The sequence below is a fragment of the Salvelinus namaycush genome, chromosome 10, assembly GCF_016432855.1.
Source record: "Salvelinus namaycush isolate Seneca chromosome 10, SaNama_1.0, whole genome shotgun sequence".
Classification (NCBI taxonomy): Eukaryota; Metazoa; Chordata; class Actinopteri; order Salmoniformes; family Salmonidae; genus Salvelinus; species Salvelinus namaycush.
Window position 1 is genome coordinate 48,970,242 of NC_052316.1, and position 17,924 is coordinate 48,988,165.

Sequence of the window (17,924 nt, forward strand, 5' to 3'; positions counted from 1 at the left end):
GTTCTCCACGGCGTCTCCAGACTCTGTCACGTCTGTCACATGTGCTCATGTGCTCAGTGTGAACCTGCTTTCATCTGTGAAGAGCACAGGGCGCCAGTGGCGAATTTGCCAATCTTGGTGTTCTCTGGCAAATGCCAAACGTCCTGCACGGTGTTGGGCTGTAAGCACAACCTCCACCTGTGGACGTCGGGCCCTCATATCACCCTCATGGAGTCTGTTTCTGACCGTTTGAGCAGACACATGCACACAGCAAAGCACGTGTTTTGTGATAATTGCACTGTGATGTACATTTTGTGTGAAAAACTAAAACAAAAAGTTTTTCTGTTTGGGATTTTTTCTTAAAGTTAAGAATACAAATGTAGCTTGAACGTTTAAAACGTTCCCTAATGAGGAGTGTGATGACTCACTGTGTCCGTTGGTGTTTTCGGTGCCGTTGACCCCCAGGTAGAGTTTGCTGACCAGCAGCCTCTGGAAGCGTAGCAGCAGGTCCAAGGAGGCCGAGCGCTCTTTACTGACGTGCTCCGCGTCTACACCGCTAGCTATCCTCCTGGCCGCGTCCTTCAGTCTGCCGATGGTCTGGGAGGCTATGTTCCTGAGGGATTCAAAACCATACCTTTAAGTTCATTCTCTACATTATTCCCCACATTTGGAGAGATGTACAGCCCCGCAAGGTTGACTACTATATGTGGGAGACCCATAAAGTATACAAGTTCTACCCTGCAAGGTTGACTACTATATGTGGGAGACCCATAAAGTATACAAGTTCTACCCTGCAAGGTTGACTACTATATGTGGGAGACCCATAAAGTATACAAGTTCTACCCTGCAAGGTTGACTACTATATGTGGGAGACCCATAAAGTATACAAGTTCTACCCTGCAAGGTTGACTACTATATGTGGGAGACCCATAAAGTATACAAGTTCTACCCTGCAAGGTTGACTACTATATGTGGGAGACCCATAAAGTATACAAGTTCTACCCTGCAAGGTTGACTACTATATGTGGGAGACCCATAAAGTATACAAGTTCTACCCTGCAAGGTTGACTACTATATGTGGGGGACCCATAAAGTATACAAGTTCTACCCTGCAAGGTTGACTACTATATGTGGGAGACCCATAAAGTATACAAGTTCTACCCTGCAAGGTTGACTACTATATGTGGGAGACCCATAAAGTATACAAGTTCTACCCTGCAAGGTTGACTACTATATGTGGGAGACCCATAAAGTATACAAGTTCTACCCTGCAAGGTTGACTACTATATGTGGGAGACCCATAAAGTATACAAGTTCTACCCTGCAAGGTTGACTACTATATGTGGGGGACCCATAAAGTATACAAGTTCTACCCTGCAAGGTTGACTACTATATGTGGGACACCCATAAAGTATACAAGTTCTACCCTGCAAGGTTGACTACTATATGTGGGACACCCATAAAGTATACAAGTTCAACTCCACAAGGTTGACTACTATATGTGGGAGACCCATAAAGTATACAAGTTCTACCCTGCAAGGTTGACTACTATATGTGGGAGACCCATAAAGTATACAAGTTCTACCCTGCAAGGTTGACTACTATATGTGGGAGACCCATAAAGTATACAAGTTCTACCCTGCAAGGTTGACTACTATATGTGGGAGACCCATAAAGTATACAAGTTCTACCCTGCAAGGTTGACTACTATATGTGGGAGACCCATAAAGTATACAAGTTCTACCCTGCAAGGTTGACTACTATATGTGGGAGACCCATAAAGTATACAAGTTCTACCCTGCAAGGTTGACTACTATATGTGGGAGACCCATAAAGTATACAAGTTCTACCCTGCAAGGTTGACTACTATATGTGGGAGACCCATAAAGTATACAAGTTCTACCCTGCAAGGTTGACTACTATATGTGGGAGACCCATAAAGTATACAAGTTCTACCCTGCAAGGTTGACTACTATATGTGGGAGACCCATAAAGTATACAAGTTCTACCCTGCAAGGTTGACTACTATATGTGGGAGACCCATAAAGTATACAAGTTCTACCCTGCAAGGTTGACTACTATATGTGGGAGACCCATAAAGTATACAAGTTCTACCCTGCAAGGTTGACTACTATATGTGGGAGACCCATAAAGTATACAAGTTCTACCCTGCAAGGTTGACTACTATATGTGGGGGACCCATAAAGTATACAAGTTCTACCCTGCAAGGTTGACTACTATATGTGGGAGACCCATAAAGTATACAAGTTCTACCCTGCAAGGTTGACTACTATATGTGGGAGACCCATAAAGTATACAAGTTCTACCCTGCAAGGTTGACTACTATATGTGGGAGACCCATAAAGTATACAAGTTCTACCCTGCAAGGTTGACTACTATATGTGGGAGACCCATAAAGTATACAAGTTCTACCCTGCAAGGTTGACTACTATATGTGGGGGACCCATAAAGTATACAAGTTCTACCCTGCAAGGTTGACTACTATATGTGGGACACCCATAAAGTATACAAGTTCTACCCTGCAAGGTTGACTACTATATGTGGGACACCCATAAAGTATACAAGTTCAACTCCACAAGGTTGACTACTATATGTGGGAGACCCATAAAGTATACAAGTTCTACCCTGCAAGGTTGACTACTATATGTGGGAGACCCATAAAGTATACAAGTTCTACCCTGCAAGGTTGACTACTATATGTGGGAGACCCATAAAGTATACAAGTTCTACCCTGCAAGGTTGACTACTATATGTGGGAGACCCATAAAGTATACAAGTTCAACTCCACAAGGTTGACTACTATATGTGGGAGACCCATAAAGTATACAAGTTCTACCCTGCAAGGTTGACTACTATATGTGGAACACCCATAAAGTATACAAGTTCAACTCCACAAGGTTGACTACTATATGTGGGAGACCCATAAAGTATACAAGTTCTACCCTGCAAGGTTGACTACTATATGTGGGAGACCCATAAAGTATACAAGTTCTTCTGGATAAATAACAGTTTTTGTTCCTCAATACAGGCAGGCTGGTGCTTGTCAGGGTAAACGTGATCTTCCTGTCTGGGTTGGCGCCCCCCCTTGGTTTGTGCTGTGGTGGAGATCTTTGTGGGCTATACTCGGCCTTGTCTCAGGATGGTAAGTTGGTGGTTGAAGCTATACCTCTAGTGGTGTGGGGGCTATGCTTTGGCAAAGTGGGTGGGGTTATATTTTATTTTAGGCTGTACGAAGGGCTATATAAAATAAACTTGATTTGTTTTGATTTAAACGTTGTAGATTCTGATCCCTCCCAAAATGTACAACTCAGTCCAGTGTGAACTACCCACCTCAGCAGCTGCTGTACGAGCTGGACCAGAGGCAGGCTCTGTTTCCCAGCGGACTCGTATATCCCGGTGTTGATGAGGTCTTTGTCCAGGGTGGTACGGCAGCGCAGCATGGTGGAGGCGTTGGCCTCCTGCTCATCAACCTCCTTCTCTTTCTGGACATCCTTCCTCGCCTCGATGTCCTAGTGGATAACAGATCATTAGAATCTAAATCAACTTTAGGATTTGTCACCAGTATAAAACACATACGGAGACAAAAAGACATACATTAAAATTTCATAGAATTTGTAAGACTGCTGCACAATTGGAGAGTAAAGAGATTTGAATGTACAATCAGGTCCAAAATGTTTAGCGTCCTTGATGAAGTAGAATTTTTTTAATAGTATTTTTATCATCTTTATCAAGGTTGTCAACATTTTTGGATCTGACTGTATGTGAGCATTTATATCTGTTATCATCAGTACATGTTGGTGAATAAATTACTTGTTGCAGCAAGTAGGTATTACATCCTAAGTATTAAATAAGTATTGAATCCTACGTGTGCACTAGCAAGTCACAACTTTTCCATAATTGAATCATATGTCATTTTTTGTTGGCCTTGCATAAACTTACTGTACACACCTGTTGACTATTTACACATTGTGTTGTGTTTACAGACAGAAGTTTACATTTATTAAATGTAGATTTTGTGTCACTGGCCTACACACACACAATACCCCATAACGTCAAAGTAGAATTATGTTTTTAGACATTATTACAAATTAATAAAAAATGAAAAGCTGAAATGTCTTTTGAGTAAATAAGTATTAAACCCCTTTGTTAAGGCCTAAATAAATTCAGTAGTAAAAATGTGGTTAACGAGTCACGTAATACGTTTCATGGACTCACTCTGTGTGCAATAATAGTGTTTAACATGATTTTTGAATGACTACCTCATCTCTGTACCCCACACATACAATTATCTGTAAGGTCCACAAAGAACAAGGAGGAGCCTGTACAGAATTAAAATATTCCAAAACATGCATCCTGTATGCAACAAGGCACTAAAGTTAAAAATAAATAAAAATGTGGCAAAAGAAATTAACGTTTTGTCCTGAATACAAAGTGTTATGTTTGGGTCAAATCCAACATCACTGAGTATCACTTTTCATATTGTCAAGCATAGTGGTGGCTGTATCATGTTATGGGTATGCTTGTCATCGTTTAGGACTGAGGAGTTTTTAGGATAAAAATTAACAGAATAGAACTAAGCACAGGAAAAATCCTAGAGGAAAACCTGGTTCGTTCAGCATGCTTTCCAACAGACACTGGGAGCCAAATTCACCTTTCAGCAGGACAATAACCTAAAACACAAGTCCAAATCTATACCGGAGTTAGTTACCAAGACGACATTGAATGTTCCTGAGTGGCCTAGTCTGGGTAAGCTCTTAGAGACTTACCCGGAAAGACTCACAGCTATAATAACTGCCAAACGTCATTCAAATGTTTTATTTTGTTTAGATAGTTGACAAAATATGACAATTAAATACATTTTAAATCACAATTTGAAATGTGGCATTCCACAGAATGGCCCATTTCAGACGCCATAATTTGGTCCAGAACGCTTGGTATGCAGTGACATACCACTAACATCAACGCCAGATTTCTTCTTACTATAGAGAATCATGTCTGTCTGCCAGACAAAGACTATTCCAAGTATGAACAAATGATTGTCTGAGAGACTGGGAGAGGGGCGAGTGGTAGTGGGAGAGGGGCGAGTGGTAGTGGGAGAGGGGCGAGTGGTAGTGGGAGAGGGGCGAGTGGTAATGGGAGAGGGGGGAGGGGCGAGTGGTAGTGGGAGAGAGCGCGAGTGGTAGTGGGAGAGGGGCGAGTGGTAGTGGGAGAGGGGCGAGTGGTAGTGGGAGAGGGGCGAGTGGTAGTGGGAGAGGGGCGAGTGGTAGTGGGAGAGGGGCGAGTGGTAGTGGGAGAGGGGCGAGTGGTAATGGGAGAGGGGGGAGGGGCGAGTGGTAGTGGGAGAGAGCGCGAGTGGTAGTGGGAGAGGGGCGAGTGGTAGTGGGAGAGGGGCGAGTGGTAGTGGGAGAGGGGCGAGTGGTAGTGGGAGAGGGGCGAGTGGTAGTGGGAGAGGGGCGAGTGGTAGTGGGAGAGGGGCGAGTGGTAGTGGGAGAGGGGCGAGTGGTAGTGGGAGAGGGGCGAGTGGTAGTGGGAGAGGGGCGAGTGGTAGTGGGAGAGGGGCGAATGGTAGTGGGAGAGGGGCGAGTGGTAGTGGGAGAGGGGAGAGTGGTAGTGGGAGAGGGGAGAGTGATAGTGGGAGAGGGGCAAGTGGTAGTGGGAGAGGGGCGAGTGGTAGTGGGAGAGGGGCGAGTGGTAGTGGGAGAGGGGAGAGTGATAGTGGGAGAGGGGCAAGTGGTAGTGGGAGAGCATTAAACCCACTGACCTGGATCCCAGCCATGATGGCTGTGTTCAGAGCATTAAACACAGAGTGAGCGACCCAAATGGCGCCCTATTCCCTATATAGTACACTACGTTTGACCAGAGCCCTAGGGGCCGTGGTGAAAAATAGGGCACTAAATAGGGAACAGGGAACCATTTGGGACTCAGGCCCAGGTTTCCCCTAATCTGTGACAAACAGCTGTCTGTGACCAACCTGTAGCTCAGCTGTGATGGCTGCATTGAGAGCATTAAAAACACTGACCTGTAGCTCAGCTGTGATGGCTGCATTGAGAGCATTAAACACACTGACCTGTAGCTCAGCTGTGATGGCTGCATTGAGAGCAGACTCCAGCCCTCCGTCCGCCATCAGACTGCTAACCAACAGGTCGATCATGAAGCGACGTCCAGGACTGACGCTCATCTCGTTACCAGATGCTGAGGACAGAGAGACAAACCACTGAGCAACTCAAAACACACTAAAATACTGAGGACAGAGAGACAAACCACTGAGCAACTCAAAACACACTAAAATACTGAGGACAGAGAGACAAACCACTGAGCAACTCAAAACACAGTAAAATACTGAGGACAGAGAGACAAACCGCTGAGCAACTCAAAACACAGTAAAAAACTGAGGACAGAGACAAACCACTGAGCAACTCAAAACACACTAAAATACTGAGGACAGAGAGACAAACCACTGAGCAACTCAAAACACACTAAAATACTGAGGACAGAGAGACAAACCACTGAGCAACTCAAAACACACTAAAATACTGAGGACAGAGAGACAAACCGCTGAGCAACTCAAAACACAGTAAAATACTGAGGACAGAGAGACAAACCACTGAGCAACTCAAAACACACTCAAATACTGAGGACAGAGAGACAAACCACTGAGCAACTCAAAACACAGTAAAATACAGAGGACAGAGAGACAAACCGCTGAGCAACTCAAAACACACTAAAATGCTGAGGACAGAGAGACAAACCACTGAGCAACTCAAAACACACTAAAATACTGAGGACAGAGAGACAAACCACTGAGCAACTCAAAACACAGTAAAATGCTGAGGACAGAGAGACAAACCACTGAGCAACTCAAAACACACTAAAATACTGAGGACAGAGAGACAAACCACTGAGCAACTCAAAACACACTAAAATACTGAGGACAGAGAGACAAACCACTGAGCAACTCAAAACACACTAAAATACTGAGGACAGAGAGACAAACCACTGAGCAACTCAAAACACAGTAAAATACTGAGGACAGAGAGACAAACCACTGAGCAACTCAAAACACACTAAAATACTGAGGACAGAGAGACAAACCGCTGAGCAACTCAAAACACACTAAAATACTGAGGACAGAGAGACAAACCACTGAGCAACTCAAAACACACTCAAATACTGAGGACAGAGAGACAAACCACTGAGCAACTCAAAACACAGTAAAATACTGAGGACAGAGAGACAAACCGCTGAGCAACTCAAAACACAGTAAAATACTGAGGACAGAGACAAACCACTGAGCAACTCAAAACACACTAAAATACTGAGGACAGAGAGACAAACCACTGAGCAACTCAAAACACACTAAAATACTGAGGACAGAGAGACAAACCACTGAGCAACTCAAAACACACTAAAATACTGAGGACAGAGAGACAAACCGCTGAGCAACTCAAAACACACTAAAATACTGAGGACAGAGAGACAAACCACTGAGCAACTCAAAACACACTCAAATACTGAGGACAGAGAGACAAACCACTGAGCAACTCAAAACACAGTAAAATACAGAGGACAGAGAGACAAACCGCTGAGCAACTCAAAACACAGTAAAATACTGAGGACAGAGACAAACCACTGAGCAACTCAAAACACACTAAAATACTGAGGACAGAGAGACAAACCACTGAGCAACTCAAAACACACTAAAATACTGAGGACAGAGAGACAAACCACTGAGCAACTCAAAACACACTAAAATACTGAGGACAGAGAGACAAACCGCTGAGCAACTCAAAACACACTAAAATACTGAGGACAGAGAGACAAACCACTGAGCAACTCAAAACACAGTAAAATACTGAGGACAGAGAGACAAACCACTGAGCAACTCAAAACACAGTAAAATACTGAGGACAGAGAGACAAACCACTGAGCAACTCAAAACACAGTAAAATGCTGAGGACAGAGAGACAAACCACTGAGCAACTCAAAACACAGTAAAATGCTGAGGACAGAGAGACAAACCACTGAGCAACTCAAAACACAGTAAAATACTGAGGACAGAGAGACAAACCACTGAGCAACTCAAAACACAGTAAAATACTGAGGACAGAGAGACAAACCACTGAGCAACTCAAAACACACTAAAATGCTGAGGACAGAGAGACAAACCACTGAGCAACTCAAAACAGACTAAAATACTGAGGACAGAGAGACAAACCACTGAGCAACTCAAAACACACTAAAATACTGAGGACAGAGAGACAAACCACTGAGCAACTCAAAACACAGTAAAATGCTGAGGACAGAGAGACAAACCACTGAGCAACTCAAAACACACTAAAATACTGAGGACAGAGAGACAAACCACTGAGCAACTCAAAACACACTAAAATACTGAGGACAGAGAGACAAACCACTGAGCAACTCAAAACACAGTAAAATACTGAGGACAGAGAGACAAACCACTGAGCAACTCAAAACACAGTAAAATACTGAGGACAGAGAGACAAACCGCTGAGCAACTCAAAACACACTCAAATACTGAGGACAGAGAGACAAACCACTGAGCAACTCAAAACACACTCAAATACTGAGGACAGAGAGACAAACCACTGAGCAACTCAAAACACAGTAAAATACAGAGGACAGAGAGACAAACCGCTGAGCAACTCAAAACACAGTAAAATACTGAGGACAGAGACAAACCACTGAGCAACTCAAAACACACTAAAATACTGAGGACAGAGAGACAAACCACTGAGCAACTCAAAACACACTAAAATACTGAGGACAGAGAGACAAACCGCTGAGCAACTCAAAACACACTAAAATACTGAGGACAGAGAGACAAACCACTGAGCAACTCAAAACACACTCAAATACTGAGGACAGAGAGACAAACCACTGAGCAACTCAAAACACAGTAAAATACTGAGGACAGAGAGACAAACCGCTGAGCAACTCAAAACACAGTAAAATACTGAGGACAGAGACAAACCACTGAGCAACTCAAAACACACTAAAATACTGAGGACAGAGAGACAAACCACTGAGCAACTCAAAACACACTAAAATACTGAGGACAGAGAGACAAACCACTGAGCAACTCAAAACACACTAAAATACTGAGGACAGAGAGACAAACCGCTGAGCAACTCAAAACCCACTAAAATACTGAGGACAGAGAGACAAACCACTGAGCAACTCAAAACACACTCAAATACTGAGGACAGAGAGACAAACCACTGAGCAACTCAAAACACAGTAAAATACAGAGGACAGAGAGACAAACCGCTGAGCAACTCAAAACACAGTAAAATACTGAGGACAGAGACAAACCACTGAGCAACTCAAAACACACTAAAATACTGAGGACAGAGAGACAAACCACTGAGCAACTCAAAACACACTAAAATACTGAGGACAGAGAGACAAACCGCTGAGCAACTCAAAACACACTAAAATACTGAGGACAGAGAGACAAACCACTGAGCAACTCAAAACACACTCAAATACTGAGGACAGAGAGACAAACCACTGAGCAACTCAAAACACAGTAAAATACTGAGGACAGAGAGACAAACCACTGAGCAACTCAAAACACAGTAAAATGCTGAGGACAGAGAGACAAACCACTGAGCAACTCAAAACACTGTAAAATGCTGAGGACAGAGAGACAAACCACTGAGCAACTCAAAACACAGTAAAATACTGAGGACAGAGAGACAAACCACTGAGCAACTCAAAACACAGTAAAATACTGAGGACAGAGAGACAAACCACTGAGCAACTCAAAACACACTAAAATGCTGAGGACAGAGAGACAAACCACTGAGCAACTCAAAACAGACTAAAATACTGAGGACAGAGAGACAAACCACTGAGCAACTCAAAACACACTAAAATACTGAGGACAGAGAGACAAACCACTGAGCAACTCAAAACACAGTAAAATGCTGAGGACAGAGAGACAAACCACTGAGCAACTCAAAACACACTAAAATACTGAGGACAGAGAGACAAACCACTGAGCAACTCAAAACACACTCAAATACTGAGGACAGAGAGACAAACCACTGAGCAACTCAAAACACAGTAAAATACTGAGGACAGAGAGACAAACCACTGAGCAACTCAAAACACAGTAAAATACTGAGGACAGAGAGACAAACCGCTGAGCAACTCAAAACACAGTAAAATACTGAGGACAGAGAGACAAACCACTGAGCAACTCAAAACACACTCAAATACTGAGGACAGAGAGACAAACCACTGAGCAACTCAAAACACAGTAAAATACAGAGGACAGAGAGACAAACCGCTGAGCAACTCAAAACACAGTAAAATACTGAGGACAGAGACAAACCACTGAGCAACTCAAAACACACTAAAATACTGAGGACAGAGAGACAAACCACTGAGCAACTCAAAACACACTAAAATACTGAGGACAGAGAGACAAACCGCTGAGCAACTCAAAACACACTAAAATACTGAGGACAGAGAGACAAACCACTGAGCAACTCAAAACACACTCAAATACTGAGGACAGAGAGACAAACCACTGAGCAACTCAAAACACAGTAAAATACAGAGGACAGAGAGACAAACCGCTGAGCAACTCAAAACACACTAAAATACTGAGGACAGAGAGACAAACCACTGAGCAACTCAAAACACAGTAAAATACTGAGGACAGAGACAAACCACTGAGCAACTCAAAACACAGTAAAATACTGAGGACAGAGAGACAAACCGCTGAGCAACTCAAAACACAGTAAAATACTGAGGACAGAGAGACAAACCACTGAGCAACTCAAAACACACTAAAATACTGAGGACAGAGAGACAAACCACTGAGCAACTCAAAACACACTAAAATACTGAGGACAGAGAGACAAACCACTGAGCAACTCAAAACACACTAAAATGCTGAGGACAGAGAGACAAACCACTGAGCAACTCAAAACACACTAAAATGCTGAGGACAGAGAGACAAACCACTGAGCAACTCAAAACACACTAAAATACTGAGGACAGAGAGACAAACCACTGAGCAACTCAAAACACAGTAAAATACTGAGGACAGAGAGACAAACCACTGAGCAACTCAAAACACAGTAAAATGCTGAGGACAGAGAGACAAACCACTGAGCAACTCAAAACACAGTAAAATGCTGAGGACAGAGAGACAAACCACTGAGCAACTCAAAACACACTAAAATACTGAGGACAGAGAGACAAACCACTGAGCAACTCAAAACACACTAAGATACTGAGGACAGAGACAAACCACTGAGCAACTCAAAACACAGTAAAATACTGAGGACAGAGACAAACCACTGAGCAACTCAAAACACAGTAAAATACTGAGGACAGAGAGACAAACCACTGAGCAACTCAAAACACAGTAAAATGCTGAGGACAGAGAGACAAACCACTGAGCAACTCAAAACACAGTAAAATACTGAGGACAGAGAGACAAACCACTGAGCAACTCAAAACACAGTAAAATACAGAGGACAGAGAGACAAACCGCTGAGCAACTCAAAACACACTCAAATACTGAGGACAGAGAGACAAACCACTGAGCAACTCAAAACACACTCAAATACTGAGGACAGAGAGACAAACCACTGAGAAACTCAAAACACACTAAAATACAACTCTTCACTCCAGCAACAATTATTTTCTGCTTACCCCACTAGACAATCCAAGGTTGTGGGTTTAATTCCCTCATGGATCTCATACACATACAACAAAAATTGCGCTGTACATTAAGTTGTTATTCGATAATAGTGTCTGCTAAGAGGAGAACTGACCGGTGTTGGGTAGTAGCGAGGACAGTGCCCTGGCCCTCTCCTCCGCAGTAGGGAGCAGCACTGACCAACCACTCTGTAGCACGGCCTGGGCAGCTGATTGGATGGTGTTGAGGACTCCGGCGTTGGAGGCTAGCGTCACTACGGTCTGTTTCAGGTTGTTGAGCAGCCCGCTGCCCAGCCCCAGACCCAACTCCTCAGGGTCCATCTGGTTACTGATGGCTGCATGGAGCTACGGACAAGACAAAAAATAAAACATCAGACTACACATTCTCAAGTTTGTAGAAAACCATTTGAAACACCTTCTAAAAGACAATTTTCATATATCAGACACATCAAGTCATCCGGAACAGTCTATAAAGACATGAACCTCATCTTGTAGTGTTGGAGAAGCGCCGAGTGAAAAGCCTCCTTACCTGAAGCCTGAGCAGGTTAAGGGAGGCGACCACCATGCACTCCTTCTCTTGCGGCGGGGGCCAATCGGAAGAGCCGTCCATGCCCTCGCTCACCTGCCGCAAGAGCAGATCCAGCTGCTCAAAGGTCACAGGGCACACGTCCACTACGAAGGGCACGCGCTGCCCCACAGACCACTCTGAGCAGGACGACCACGCAAAGCTCTACAGACACAAGACCAGCAGAAAACAGACAGGGGTCAGTGTCACCCATTAACACAATGGACAGATACTAGAAGGGCACGCGCTGCCCCACAGAACAGGAGGAAGTGTTGCCCCATCCCCCATCCAAGTGTTGCCCCATCCCCCATCCAAGTGTTGCCCCATCCCCCATCCGAGTGTTGCCCCATCCAAGTGTTGCCCCATCCCCCATCCAAGTGTTGCCCCATCCAAGTGTTGCCCCATCCAAGTGTTGCCCCATCCCCCATCCGAGTGTGGCCCCATCCCCCATCCGAGTGTTGCCCCATCCCCCATCCGAGTGTTGCCCCATCCCCCATCCGAGTGTGGCCCCATCCCCCATCCGAGTGTGGCCCCATCCCCCATCCAAGTGTGGCCCCATCCCCCATCCAAGTGTGGCCCCATCCCCCATCCAAGTGTGGCCCCATCCCCCATCCAAGTGTTGCCCCATCCCCCATCCAAGTGTTGCCCCATCCCCCATCCAAGTGTTGCCCCATCCCCCATCCAAGTGTTGCCCCATCCCCCATCCAAGTGTGGCCCCATCCCCCATCCAAGTGTTGCCCCATCCCCCATCCAAGTGTTGTCCCATCCCCCATCCAAGTGTTGCCCCATCCCCCATCCAAGTGTGGCCCCATCCCCCATCCAAGTGTTGCCCCATCCCCCATCCAAGTGTTGCCCCATCCCCCATCCAAGTGTTGCCCCATCCCCCATCCAAGTGTGGCCCCATCCCCCATCCAAGTGTTGCCCCATCCCCCATCCAAGTGTTGCCCCATCCCCCATCCAAGTGTTGCCCCATCCCCCATCCAAGTGTTGCCCCATCCCCCATCCAAGTGTGGCCCCATCCCCCATCCAAGTGTGGCCCCATCCCCCATCCAAGTGTTGTCCCATCCAAGTGTTGCCCCATCCAAGTGTTGCCCATCCCCCATCCAAGTGTTGCCCCATCCCCCATCCAAGTGTTGCCCCATCCCCCATCCAAGTGTTGCCCCATCCCCCATCCAAGTGTTGCCCCATCCAAGTGGTTGCCCCATCCAAGTGTTGCCCCATCCAAGTGTTGCCCCATCCAAGTGTTGCCCCATCCAAGTGTTGCCCCATCCAAGTGTTGCCCCATCCAAGTGTTGCCCCATCCAAGTGTTGCCCCATCCAAGTGTTGCCCCATCCAAGTGTTGCCCCATCCAAGTGTTGCCCCATCCCCCATCCAAGTGTTGCCCCATCCCCCATCCAAGTGTTGCCCCATCCCCCATCCAAGTGTTGCCCCATCCAAGTGTTGCCCCATCCCCCATCCAAGTGTTGCCCCATCCAAGTGTTGCCCCATCCCCCATCCAAGTGTTGCCCCATCCCCCATCCAAGTGTTGCCCCATCCAAGTGTTGCCCCATCCCCCATCCAAGTGTTGCCCCATCCAAGTGTTGCCCCATCCCCCATCCAAGTTGTCCATCCCAGCTTAACAGCAAAGGTTATCCTTTGTAGTTTCTATATACTTGTGGATCTACCAATGTCTCTGACCTGACATGAAAAACCTGGCTGTGGATCTACCAGTGTCTCTGACCTGACTACCAATGTCTCTGACCTGACATGAAAAACCTGGCTGTGGATCTACCAGTGTCTCTGACCTGACATGAAAAACCTGGCTGTGGATCTACCTGTGTCTCTGACCTGACATGAAAAACCTGGCTGTGGATCTACCAATGTCTCTGACCTGACTACCAATGTCTCTGACCTGACATGAAAAACCTGGCTGTGGATCTACCTGTGTCTCTGACCTGACATGAAAAACCTGGCTGTGGATCTACCAATGTCTCTGACCTGACATGAAAAACCTGGCTGTGGATCTACCTGTGTCTCCGACCTGACTACCAGTGTCTCCGACCTGACTACCAGTGTCTCCGACCTGACTACCAGTGTCTCCGACCTGACTACCAGTGTCTCCGACCTGATCTGAAATAGGTACAGGTGTGTGAGCTTAGAGGGATTTTCTCGCCGCAATAACCTGATACTGGTATCGGTCCCAGAGTCAACGGAAATGCCTGGAGCCACAGATGTAGCTTCCGGGTCTGCTGAAGGATATTCTCGCCATGGATTAGAAGCCTGTGATTGATTGTGCCCCCACCGGTCACGGCACCCAAATCCCCGAGAGGCCCCGTGACATCATTCTTCGAGTGCACTTTTTCCATGAGAAGATGGAGATTCTCTGAGCCTGCAATACCACTCTGAGCTTTCAGAGACAAAGCTTCTCCATCTACCAGGACTAGTCCCCCACTGTGTCCAGGCAGAGAGCAGCTTTCAGGGACAGAGCTTCTCCATCTACCAGGACTAGTCCCCCACTGTGTCCAGGCAGAGAGCAGCTTTCAGGGACAGAGCTTCTCCATCTACCAGGACTTCCCCCACTGTGTCCGGCAGAGAGCGCTTTCAGGGACAACTTCTCCTCTACCAGGACTAGTCCCCCACTGTGTCCAGGCAGAGAGCAGCTTTCAGGGACAAAGCTTCTCCATCTACCAGGACTAGTCCCCCACTGTGTCCAGGCAGAGAGCAGCTTTCAGGGACAAAGCTTCTCCATCTACCAGGACTAGTCCCCCACTGTGTCCAGGCAAGAGCAGCTTTCAGGGACAGGCTTCTCCATCTACCAGGACTAGTCCCCCACTGTGTCCAGGCAGAGAGCAGCTTTCAGGGACAAAGCTTCTCCATCTACCAGGACTAGTCCCCCACTGTGTCCAGGCAGAGAGCAGCTTTCAGGGACAAAGCTTCTCCATCTACCAGGACTAGTCCCCCACTGTGTCCAGGCAGAGAGCAGCTTTCAGGGACAGAGCTTCTCCATCTACCAGGACTAGTCCCCCACTGTGTCCAGCAGAGAGCAGCTTTCAGGACAAAGCTTCTCCATCTACCAGGACTAGTCCCCCACTGTGTCCAGCGAGAGCAGCTTTCAGGGACAAAGCTTCTCCATCTACCAGGACTAGTCCCCCCTGTGTCCAGGCAGGAGCAGCTTTCAGAGACAAAGCTTCTCCATCTACCAGGACTAGTCCCCCACTGTGTCCAGGCAGAGAGCAGCTTTCAGGGACAAAGCTTCTCCATCTACCAGGACTAGTCCCCCACTGTGTCCAGGCAGAGAGCAGCTTTCAGGGACAAAGCTTCTCCATCTACCAGGACTAGTCCCCCACTGTGTCCGGCAGAGAGCACTTTCAGGGACAAAGCTTCTCCATCTACCAGACTATCCCCCACTGTTCCAGGCAGAGAGCAGCTTTCAGGGACAAAGCTTCTCCACTACCAGGACTAGTCCCCCACTGTGTCCAGGCAGAGAGCAGCTTTCAGGGACAAAGCTTCTCCATCTACCAGGACTAGTCCCCACTGTGTCCAGGCAGAGAGCAGCTTTCAGGGACAAAGCTTCTCCATCTACCCAGGACTAGTCCCCCTGTCCAGGCAGAGAGCAGCTTTCAGGGACAAAGCTTCTCCATCTACCAGGACTAGTCCCCCACTGTGTCCAGGCAGAGAGCAGCTTCGGGACAAAGCTTCTCCATCTACCAGGACTAGTCCCCCATGTGTCCAGGCAGAGAGCAGCTTTCAGGGACAAGCTTCTCCATCTACCAGGACTAGTCCCCCACTGTGTCCAGGCAGAGAGCAGCTTTCAGGGACAGAGCTTCTCCATCTACCAGGACTAGTCCCCCACTGTGTCCAGGCAGAGAGCAGCTTTCAGGGACAAAGCTTCTCCATCTACCAGGACTAGTCCCCCACTGTGTCCAGCAAGAGCAGCTTTCAGGGACAGAGCTTCTCCTATACCAGGACTAGTCCCCCACTGTGTCCAGGCAGAGAGCAGCTTTCAGGGACAAAGCTTCTCCATCTACCAGGACTAGTCCCCCACTGTGTCCAGGCAGAGAGCAGCTTTCAGGGACAAAGCTTCTCCATCTACCAGGACTAGTCCCCCACTGTGTCCAGGCAGAGAGCAGCTTTCAGGGACAGAGCTTCTCCATCTACCAGACTAGTCCCCCACTGTGTCCAGGCAGAGAGCAGCTTTCAGGGACAAAGCTTCTCCATCTACCAGGACTAGTCCCCCACTGTGTCCAGCAGCGGAGCAGCTTTCAGGGACAAAGCTTCTCCATCTACCAGACTAGTCCCCCACTGTGTCCGGCAGAGAGCAGCTTTCAGGGACAAGCTTCTCCATCTACCAGGACTAGTCCCCCACTGTGTCCAGGCAGAGAGCAGCTTTCAGGGACAAAGCTTCTCCATCTACCAGGACTAGTCCCCCACTGTGTCCAGGCAGAGAGCAGCTTTTGGGCAGGCCAAACAACTACAACTGGCCCTTCTACATGTGTCCTCCTTATTCAATACTGGCCCATCTACGTGTTTCCTCCTTATTCAATACTGGCCCATCTACGTGTGTCCTCCTTATTCAATACTGGCCCATCTACGTGTTTCCTCCTTATTCAATACTGGCCCATCTACGTGTGTCCTCCTTATTCAATACTGGCCCATCTACGTGTGTCCTCCTTATTCAATACTGGCCCATCTACGTGTGTCCTCCTTATTCAATACTGGCCCATCTACACGTGTCCTCCTTATTCAATACTGGCCCATCTACGTGTGTCCTCCTTATTCAATACTGGCCCATCTACACGTGTCCTCCTTATTCAATACTGGCCCATCTACGTGTGTCCTCCTTATTCAATACTGGCCCATCTACACGTGTCCTCCTTATTCAATACTGGCCCATCTACGTGTGTCCTCCTTATTCAATACTGGCCCATCTACACGTGTCCTCCTTATTCAATACTGGCCCATCTACACGTGTCCTCCTTATTCAATACTGGCCCATCTACACGTGTCCTCCTTATTCAATACTGGCCCATCTACGTGTGTCCTCCTTATTCAATACTGGCCCATCTACGTGTGTCCTCCTTATTCAATACTGGCCCATCTACATGTGTCCTCCTTACTCAATCTTTTCTTCTGAAATTGGCTGTGTGTGAGGCCTGGTGTGTGAGGCCTGGTGTGTGAGGCCTGGTGTGTGAGGCCTGGTGTGTGAGGCCTGGTGTGTGAGGCCTGGTGTGTGAGGCCTGGTGTGTGAGGCTTGGTGTTTCCTACACCCTACAGATAGACAGTTCCTTTTCTCCTCATGTTCATCAAACATGCTCCTCCATTGATGACTTATTTTTGGATCAAAATCTTGTGCGTTACTTCCAGAGGTGTGAGTGGTTGTGTTTCCCTCAGCCTTTACAGGAGATTGCCCTTTAACTTCTGTCCCCTTCTGCCCGGCCTGTTTAACTTGTCTGAAGTAGGGTCTCTCTCGTTGTCTTGTTGTTTATATGGTGTGTGTGTTTCTTTTCTCTTCAGTCTGCTGCTGGACAAGCGTCTGAGAGCGGACTGTAAGAACCAGGGAGCTAACATCCCCTGGCCCGCGTCCAACCGCTACGAGACCCTGTTGAAACAACGCCATGTTCAGGTAACCCCCTGACCTCTGACCCCCTAACCCTCCAACCACTACTAGACCCAGAC

General features: G+C 47.1%; 2 protein-coding genes across 2 annotated transcripts in view; one reads left to right on the forward strand and one right to left on the reverse strand.

The window, feature by feature from the left end:
- The window catches only part of LOC120054379 (E3 ubiquitin-protein ligase HERC2-like), a 110,987-nt gene extending 98,674 nt beyond the window's left edge, over positions 1–12,313 (reverse strand). The window contains 5 exon segments of the mRNA XM_039001791.1: positions 408–592; positions 3,331–3,509; positions 6,068–6,192; positions 11,820–12,048; positions 12,233–12,313. Of these exon segments, the coding sequence (XP_038857719.1) occupies positions 408–592; positions 3,331–3,509; positions 6,068–6,192; positions 11,820–12,048; positions 12,233–12,313 (799 nt within the window).
- LOC120054380 (cytoplasmic FMR1-interacting protein 1 homolog) overlaps positions 12,312–17,924 on the forward strand; it is a 38,321-nt gene continuing 32,708 nt past the window's right edge. The window contains exons 1-3 of the mRNA XM_039001792.1: positions 12,312–12,467; positions 12,585–13,896; positions 17,708–17,871. Of these exons, the coding sequence (XP_038857720.1) occupies positions 12,312–12,467; positions 12,585–13,896; positions 17,708–17,871 (1,632 nt within the window). The remainder of the gene's footprint in view (positions 12,468–12,584; positions 13,897–17,707; positions 17,872–17,924) is intronic.